We start from the raw sequence: 10,190 nt of genomic DNA on the forward strand, positions 1-10,190 counted from the left end.
AAGTGAAAAAAAAAAAAAATCCCATACTAGCATTTACTGCTAGCTAGGATGGGAAATTTTATTGTTTTAAAACTAATGAGACTGTCAATAAAAAAAATAGAAAAAAATACAAATTTGGCATGTATTTATTTAAATAATCCCAAATGAGATTTACAACATTCCTTTTCTTTTGGGGTGGAGGGTAAAGATTTGTATTTTTAATTATTTGCATGTGATTGTGCTCTTGAGAATTCAGGTATTTTCAGAGTCCAGAAGGGGGCATCAGATCCCCTAGAGCTGAAGATTTTGGCTGCTGTTGAGTCCTGTGGTGTGGGCTGAGAACACTTGGGTCTTCAGAGTGATCTCTCCAGTCCTCCGAATTCTATTAAACAGTCACAGGCAAACTCCACAAGTATTAACTACTTTAATTTTTTTAAATAGCCATTATAACTGAACAAAAAACAAAGGTTCTACTTTTTTTAAATTTAAATGTAGAATATACAACTTCAAATCTGACAATCTGCCAAAATATATACCATTAAATATTTTTAGATCTGAAAAGATATTTTTAATGAGGCTCTAAAACAATCAAACAAAAATACTGAAAATCTATAATTCAAGACAATGAATGTAAGTCTGTACAACTAATTTCTCATAACGAATGCTGAACTTGAGTAGCTACTGCACACACAACAGGTGAGGCTTGATCTGTGAGTTATATTACAATTCCCTTAGAATTGCTGATGTAGGGCCCAGTGGTAGTATTACTGCATGCCTTTAATCCCAGCACTCAGGGAAGCAGAGGCAGGCAGATTTCTGAGTTCGAAGCCAGCCTGATTTACAGAGCAGGTTCTAGGACAACAAGGGCCACATAGAGAAACCCTGTTCAAAAAACAAAAAACACACACAAAAACAACAACAAAGCTGATGTAACTTATTGTTAGCAGCCAGAATAACCCACATGAAGACTTAACTTGAATTAAATCAAATTTCAACTAAATCCAAATTTTACTACATGACAGTAAAATTTTAAATTCTTTTCTTTTTATCAATAATAATGTTGCTCTATGATCTTCACATAAAATAACTTTTTAAAAATCTCTATGTCATGTGTATAGGTGTTTTTGCCTGCCTGTTTATCTGTGCATCATATGCATGACTGGTGCCTGGGAAGGTCAGAAGAGGGCATCAGATTCCCTGGAAGAGTTAGAGACAGTTGAGAGCTGCCATGTGGATGCTGGAATCAAACCAAGATCCTCTGGAAGAATAGCCAATGTTCTTACCTGAGCCATCTCTGCAGATCCCTATATAGTTCTTTTATAAACACCTAGTATACTAGAAGATTTTTCTAGCATATCTATGACCATAGAGAAACATTTCATCATAGAAATTTGTTTCCTAAAAAATTTATTTTTCTCTTCAAAAACTTATGAAAGTATTAACATCCCAGCCAGGTGTGATGGCTCACATTTGTACTTATAGCTACTTGGGAGGCTGATGCAGGAGGACTGCCACATATCAAGGACAGACTGAGACACTATCTTGAAAGTCAATAAATAAGTCAAAAAGGAAACCTCGGGTTAGTCAGCAAGGACAAAGACTTAAAGAAGCTGTACTATCTTACAACTAGTCCTATTAAATCTACAAAAATATAGCAGTCTCTTCTCAAGGATGAGAAAAAGAATAGAAGAACAGTCCCTAAAGCTAGTTTTGAAGTCAGGTCAAAGATAAAAAGGCAAACAGATTTCTACAGGGAAGGTTATCTTCAAACCAGCAACAATAAAGGAAAAAAAAAAAAGATTCAGTATCTATTCAAGAATAGAAAACATATCACTGATATAGCTATTCAATCCAAAAGCAGATAAAATCCAATTCGAAATACTACCTTTTAAAAGATATCTTAAAAGATATCTTTTGCACTGGTTTATCTTAAAAATAAACACCCGATTGCCTTCTCAAAGGGAATTGTAAAATTAAGTTAGTTACAATTTATTGTGACAAATTCAGCTAACACAGCTAAAGGCAAATGTAAATTTATTTTGTAATGTTCAAATTTAATTTTCTTTCCCTTTTTCCTCCCTTTCTTTTTTTAATACAGAATTTCTTTATGTATCCCTGGCTGTCCTGGAACTCCCTATATAGACCAGGTTGGCCTGGAACTCAGAGCAATCAGCTTCCCAAGTGCTGGAAAGGCATGTGCCACTACCACACTAGCACCCAGCCCAAGAGTAATTTTGAAAGTAGTTTTCAAAATCTGAAACTGCTTTCCCGAGCTCACATGGGTTTTACCAATCTCTAAACTCTCACTCTCCCCCCCACACACACACACACAAGGGAGAGAGTTTTAAGACCTGCAATCTAAAAACTATAATTAACTTTTATAGGAAATACACCTGGAAAATCTTAGAATATAACTAAATATAATAAGCAGGCTACCTAAAAGCAGATTTCAGATTACCTCTGAATTACCAGAGGCAAAAGTAAAATTCCATAGCTTCAGAACTCTCTCCCTCTTCTACAGAACACAAACCCCTACCACCAAAAATCTCTAGTACTAGAAATAAGATGAAACCAGCAAAGGGATGAGAACTCAATTGAAGGACATGTTTTTCAACAACCAGAAGCTTACTGCATTTTTCTATACCTATATTGAAAGGTTGTTATATCTGCATGGTGAATTTCAGTCTACAAAAAATAAAATTAAAAAAAAAAAGAGCTGAGCATAATGAAGCTGACTTTTCAAGGCTATTTTCTTCCCATTTATAAAGACAATTCTTTGTGCCCACTAAAATGAGTGATTTTTAAGATGTGGAATTTAAAAACATATTCTCATAGCAAAAATCTTCCAAGGAACTCATTTCAAACATGTTTCTAAGCCTTTTAAGTCTCTTAAATTACTAAGCATTAAGTTTCTAAATGACAAAATAAAGACCTTACTCTCAAAAAGACAAGTTAAAAGTTGAGTGGTTGAGTTTAAGCTTTGGGCTATCTTTTAATATCTCAGAACATCTTAAGCAACTCCTAACCCCTATCTCAGTTTCATAATCTATAAATCAGGAAAAACTACAAGGATAGGTAGTTAATTAAATTAGTCAGGATTAAATGTTAAAGCTGCTTTGAAGTTATTTTATATTGTTTTCAGTTTTCCTCCTACTCAGTAAAACTAATATATGAGAAAACATCTGGAATTACTACAGATAATAACATCTGCAAACTCATACTAGTTATAAAAGATGGTTTATGTTTACAAGTTTCTAAGCCAAAGTTCATTCAACAATTGCCACTGGTTTCAAGATAAGACTGCAATGAACAGTTTTTTGGTGAATACCTTTTGAGCCTCAATGATATCTATTCTTACCTACATTCCCAAAACAGACAGTTATATAAAAATCTCAGAACATCTTGAGAGGTCTTGGCACAAGACAAATCCAGGTAAGATGAACAAGCTGTTTCCATAGTTGATACTATTCTCAGCATTCTCAACTGTCAATCATCACAAGCACACCCTCCAAGTACCAGCCCCCACTGAGAATCTATCAAAGTACTTCCTCCTCAGCCATCTGTCCAGGAAAGCGATGAAAACACCTAGAGCATTTGCTCTCCTATCTAAAAGGATATGAATAAACCAAACACTGACAGACTGCACAGCACACATTCTCTACTGCAAAGCTTCCTACTAAATCCCTTCTCAAGCCTGGGCTGAACACAAAACATTTATAGAAGTAAGTTGAAACTACAGCTTAATCAAGACTGCCCCCACCCCCAACAGAGATAATGTTAGACAAGAAGTGCTCAAAAAAAAAAAGAAAGAAAGAAAAATTCACATGTAAATTATTCCAACAGAAGAGGACTCAAATTTTAAGACAGAAATCTACTCACTTAGTTACTAACTACACTTTATTTTTGCTTACTGCCTACAAAAATTATGAAGTTTTTAGCATCTCTATGTCTAATTTGAAACAGCACAAGCAAATCTTTCATATTTCAGTGCAGAAGAAAACTGCATAAATTCCAATAAGGAGGTCTGCAATTGGTTCAGCAGGCAAAGGCACATGGCACCAAGCCTGATGTGGTAGATCACTGGAAAGGAAGGGGCTGACTACTTTAAGTTATCTTCTAATCGATAGTGCTTCAAACACACACACACATTTTAAAAATTAAATAAATTTCTATGAGGAAAAATAGAATGTTATAAAATCTTACTGTTAATGGTATCAATGTAAAGAATGGTTCTAATTATCTTAAGAGTAAGTGAGTTCCAGGAAAACAAAGAGTTCTAATTTCTCCCTCAGCCCAACTTTTCTTTCTGCTTAGGCCATGCAGGATCTTCTTTATATACTAGGTATATTGCGTGGAAAATAACATCTGATCACAAAAGAAACAGACCTGGCTCAACCCTTCAACTTCAGCCTTGTCAAACAGCACGTGGACAGTTCCAGGGCTTTCAAATCCACAACCAATCACTTAGAGGCTGTAGGACAGGCTGAGGCTGCTTAAAGTACTGGGGTTGGGGTAGAGAAGAACACTGCCAGCACGACTAGAAAGACAACTCCACTGACTTAGGCTTACTTAGGCTTTATTAACATTACTAAGAGATAGTTCAAATTCTTCAGAAAGTTCAAATACTAATCTTCAAAATCAGTATGAATATCACCTACCCATTGTCTTAAATAACCCTACTCATTGACGACTAATTTTCCACCTATATGTCTACACTACCTAAAGACTACAAATTCTGTACCTAACAAGGTCACGAATGGTCACCTGCTTACAATCCAGCTTTCTAGCTAACACACTGTGAAGGGGAGGCTAGGGAAAGCTTTCTGGGGAATAAACTCACTTCATCTGCATTTATTCTCAAAGTCAGAGACCATTTCATAATCTATGTGAAAAAAAACTTAAGCAAGCATTTACTGAGTACAGCACTGCGGTGGATATTTAGTAAACACAGCACAGAATGTTACTTAAAAGTAATTAATGTATTCAACCACAGTAAACTAAATAACTGGTCCTATTTAAAAAATTTAGTCCAAGGGACAAACTAGTCTTCTTTAAATGTAGGCTAAAAGAAATAGGATACAAAATAACCCATCACTCCATCAAGGTGACCTCTTACCTTTATCACAAACTGATCAGTACATTATAAATTTATTGCCATGGACAAAAGAACCAGTCAGCACCTTATCCTACTAAAAGAATCTTTAAAAAAGATAAAATAGGTTTATCTCCAACAACCCCTCCAAACACAAACTGCAGATCAATCCAATCATTCCTTTTTCTTGAATAGAGTGATTTAGGGGTGAGTGTACTGGAAATTTAGAGGCTCTTTCAACTCTTTAAGCAATTAATCAGGGAGAAATTTCATGACTTCCCAACTATAACATAGCTCCAAATCAACAGCACTTTAAGCCCCTAAACTCTAGGAACTTGTCTTTCTTTTGTTTAAAAACAGAACTGTTTAGGATATATTTTTTAAATACTTCATGTTTTATCCCTGTCTTTTGCCACTAGTTAAACTTTCTACCTACAAAAATGCCAAGCCTCCAGCCCTGAAAATAACATCTGGTGTATGCATAGAACACAAGGCTTGAGAGACTGGCCCAGTTTTCATGTAAACTTTTGTAATTTAAAACTAGAGTGCTCTAAGCCACAATCAGGCAGGCATCAATCAGCTTTCATCTTATTAGGAGATCCCGATTTCCAACATTTACCTTAAACTATGACATGGATTTATTTTCTAAACGGGAGTTTCCTGATTCTCCAACTAGAATAGACTTCTTTGAGAGCAAGGGACCACTAGACCCCATGATCTGTTTCTCAGCTAATGTGTTTCAAACTTCAAGTATTTACAAATGAATACCTACTGCCAGCTTCATGAATTTCTCTAATTTTATAATGTGAGTTTGAAAGTGCAGGTGTCCCTAACCATTCTGCCTATGAGATCTCAAAGTAGGATCTTTAACCTTCAGTCAGACTTCAGGGGTCCCTTTTCAGTGGATCCAGAAGGTCAAAGGTATTTCCATGAATGATACTAAGATCGGTAGAAAGAAAAAGATACAACTATATTACTTTGTTTTGGTTTTGTTGTTGTTCTGTTTGGGTTTTTGTTTTTCAATACAGAGTTTCACTGTGTAGCTTTGCTATCCTGGAACTTGCTCTGTAGACCAGACCAGCCTAGAATTCCAGAGATTCGCTTGCCTCTGCCTCCCAAGTGCTGAGACTAAAGGCATCTGCCACTACTACTGGCTCTAGTTTACTTGAATGTTTCCTTTTGATCTCTCAAGAGCATAAAATGGAGTTTTCAACATAATATGTGAAGTTTGATATCTGAAGAGACTGCAATGAGAAGCAGATGTGACAATCCAGATGTCTTTACAAAAAACATGACTGTGGTGGTGGTGGTGGTGGTGGCAAACACCTTTAATCCCAGAACTCAGGAAGTTGAGGCAGGTGAATGTGAGTTCAAGACCAATTCTGAAATTTTTTCACATAAATTATTTCTGTTTATAAGTATTAGATTTATTATTGTTACTCATAATTAAATCAGTAAATATTTAGTTTTAACTTCTAATATATTAATAGATATAAGTCACACAAATACCCAGGATTCTGAAAAATGTTCAGATTATAAAGAGGTTTTACAAATAGAAGTTGTATGAAATCTGTAGCATACAATTACATAACACACAATGCCCTCCACAGCTAAGTAGCTCTAGTTAGTTCTGAAATATCATTACTCTTACCCCCTAATCTTGCTGAGTTCTGTATCTCCTTGTAAAACAATTCATCATATAGTCAATGTGTTTGAGCTCCATTTAATAGGCTTAGACATTTAATTTTCAGAGTCCTATTTATAAAAATGTACTAGTCTGTGATACCATTAAATTACTTAGACACAAGAAAGCAGTAGTTTCTCAGACTTTCACACACAATCTTGCTCATCCTAACAGAGACCTGTGAGTAAATCCAAAGCACTGTTCTTTCTCCGGATGACATATTGAAACTCACACTCAAGGAATCGGGAGTGCTGGTCCACAGAGGTGGTGCCTGCTAGAGTCTGTGCTGCTGGTCTTTTGCAATCTGCCTGGCTGTTTCACTGGGGTATATTTGCATACTCCCAATGAAAATAAGGCAGGGGCATTACTTTTATTGTCTAGGTGCCAAAACAGGGATTTTCTCCCTCCTCAGTAAGAGTGTATGACACTCAATACCAGTCAGAGCATTACTTCAACACACTGGCTACCCTTTTAATCTCCTACCAAAAATAATACACACATACATACATACCTACCTACATACATACAGGATTGTTGAAGAAAAATAAAAGCCAGAATACATAACACTCCAAGATGATGAGTTAGTTGGTTAAGGGATCACAGATTTACCAATCATTTAATTACTGAAACTACAGACAGGCAAGAACAAGATCAAGCTTTATACAATAATATTTGATTGTACCAATGAAGGGATGCCAACAGGTTAAAATAGGAGGCCATTATGAAATAAGCCTGAGATAGAAAAAAAAAAAAAAAAACACCCACTGAGTTGTGAAACTAGCTTTATTAGTACTATAAATGCAAGTGATTAGACCCATCCTTCCAAAACAGGGTCAGAGGCAACCATTTACTGCACGTTGTAAAGAAATCACCCTTCCATTACTAATTTGTTCTTGTTTTCAGCACAAGTCTCCCAGTTATGCTCCATTTTAATGTGCTGAATTCCTCAAGAGGGGCTTCATTTGCTGTCTCTTTTCCCCAAAGTGGACTCCCTAACTGATGGAGGCAAGACTGACTCACAACAGGATACCTGCCACTTGCATAATTTTTTTAGATGCATGTGCACAGTGAAGCCATTTCTAAGTTTGATATAATTTTACATAGAAAAAAAATTAGGCTTGTATTGATACACCCATCTCGGAATCCCTGTAGTTGACTACAGATGAACAAGAAGTGCCCCATTCCTTGTGAGGTGTAAGCTTTTCCTAGTGAGAGGGTGTGTGTGTGTGTGTGTGTGTGTGTGACAAATCTCTCTTGAGAAAATTCAACTATAGCCCCACAGCTACAGCTAATGAACTAACAGACCACATGGACTGGCCTGTTGTTGGTAGTGTTATGTTCCAAGCTCAAGACTCACTGTTGAAGATGTATTTACAGGTAAGACCCATTCACACAAGTTCTGCACTCCCACAAAGAACTGCAATACTGGCCCAGAAGGGGTAGCACATGCCTATAATCCCAGCACTCCAAGGGCTGAGAGAGGAAAATTATAAATTCTAGGTCACCCTGGGCTATCATAGAAACCCAGTCTCACAAACCAAAGGAACTGCAATACTGTCCTGTGAAACCAATTAACTTATTAATCTTTAAAGGCTTCATGCAGAACAGAAGAAAGACACCTGACTTTACAAAGGTAAGCAAGACACCAAGTCTTGGAGCTCCAGAAAACTGCAGTTATTTCTATTCCTTATCCTGGAGGACAGTTTTCCTTGTGTTACCCCGTATATTTTGCTTCAAGAATATAATCCCCTTTGAAGAAGTAGTACGTCAAAAGTATTAAAGCAGTCCCTAAACTACCTTCCTAGCTCCAATCCAACCCAGGCTGAAAGACCACTCTGCTGAATCGTCCCACCGTCTTTTCAGCCTTGCAGATGAACTTGATTTCTGATGCACACGATTCACATTTTACACTACAGCCCAAGCTGCCAGTGATAATCTTAAAGCTCATAAACAAAGACCAGCGTCGGCACCAGGGCCCTACCAGGAAGTAATCAAAGCCGGGTGGCCCGTCCGACCTTAAGTCCCGGCAGACAATGAGAGGGCACCGGGGCTTCCAAGGAAGCAGAAGGAGTTAACGCTTAAGCAACTCGAAGGCATAACATAAACCTACGAAGTGTCTTACACGCACTCGGGAATTCCCAACGAAATCCCTGCCAACCCGAAAAACTGCCTCGGAACAATCTTCGAAAGGCAAAACAAAAAAAAACAAAAAAACCCAAAACACCCAACCTCGAGCCGCCCCTCCAAAGCAGCTGTTGGCTGCCTTCTCCGGAGCTTTCGGAGCCCGCAGCCTGTTTTCAAACTTCACCCTCACAGGCTGAAGAGAGACTCCGAGGTGAGCAGCCCCCAGCGCAGTCCGCTCAGGGGCTGCGGGGGAGGCAGGAGCCTGTGGGAACCCGAGGAAACGCAACCCAAAGGGGCTCGCGCGCCGGCAGTCCAGACAAAGCTGCGCCCGCAGAGCGGCGCTTTGCCTGTCCGGCCCACGGGGGACCGCGAGCCCGACCCCGCCACACGTGCGGCCGCGCGCGGAGCCGGCCCTTAGGTTCGCGGAGCCTTGGGGTGCGAGCCGCCGCGTCATCCCGCCGCTGCGCGCTCGCCTCAGGCCCCCGCGGGCCTCTCCTCAGCCGGCCCGGCCGTCGGGCCGCGCGAAACAAAGGAGCCGCCACCGCGCCCGCCGCGCCGCGCCGCGTCCCCTCGCCCCGCGCGCCGGGCCCGCTTGCTCCCCTCAGCCTCCCCCCCCCCCCAACGAGGCCGCGCGCTGCCCCGCACCCGCGGCCCTTCGACGGCAAGGCCCGGGCCAGAGCCGGGACCTCGGGTGCGCGGCCGGCCAGCCCCAGAGCCGCACTCACCGCTGCAGCACCAGGACGACGGGGAGCCGTTGGGGAACTTGGCTGAGTCCGGGGCGATGCAGACGCTGGAGCTGAGGTGCGGACACTCCATGGCCACGAGGACGGCGGCGGGGACAGCCGAGGCTCTGGGGCGGAGGGACTTCAGAGGCTCCGTCTGGGGTCGCTTCTGACCCGGCACTGGGCAGACGGCGGCTTCTGGGTCCCGAGCCTTTGCGTCAAAGAAAGCAAGGGCTTCCGGGCGCCGGGTTTTGCCATCCGCCGTCTCCCGGCGCCCCGCTCCGGAGAACGTGAAAATCCGGACTCCTGGTTCTGCCGCCGCCCAGGGACAGTAGGCTTCCGCCTTCTCCGGCGGCCCCGCCCACCCTGCTGGTTACGCCCCCAGGCCAGCCCGGGCCCCGCCCCCACACTAGTCAGTGGGCGGGGCATTGGTGCTCACCCAGTGCTAGCAGCTAGTGTAAAGTCCTACGGGGATGTGAAGTGACTTTCCGAAATCTGCCCCCGGCCGCTGCAGCCGATTCTTGGGAACCCGACAAGTGTGGGTACTCATCCGGGGCAGAGCGGTCGGGACCGCTGCTTCTACTGCAGT

At 41.0% G+C, this 10,190-nt stretch overlaps 1 protein-coding gene across 5 annotated transcripts in view; it reads right to left on the bottom strand.

Moving 5' to 3' along the window:
• Usp3 (ubiquitin specific peptidase 3) overlaps positions 1-9,969 on the bottom strand; it is a 78,510-nt gene extending 68,541 nt beyond the window's left edge. For 3 of the 5 annotated variants that reach the window (NM_001302122.1, NM_001302116.1, NM_144937.4), the window contains exon 1: positions 9,605-9,936. Coding sequence is in view for 3 of the 5 variants with exons in the window: in NM_001302116.1 (NP_001289045.1) it covers positions 9,605-9,695 (91 nt within the window). In the remaining 2 variants the exon portion in view is untranslated. The other 2 variants (XM_011242729.3, XM_006511110.4) reach the window with 2 other exon arrangements.
• Between the last annotated feature and the right edge of the window lie 221 nt (positions 9,970-10,190).

Source organism: Mus musculus, chromosome 9 (genome assembly GCF_000001635.26).
Source record: "Mus musculus strain C57BL/6J chromosome 9, GRCm38.p6 C57BL/6J".
NCBI classification, from domain to species: Eukaryota; Metazoa; Chordata; class Mammalia; order Rodentia; family Muridae; genus Mus; species Mus musculus.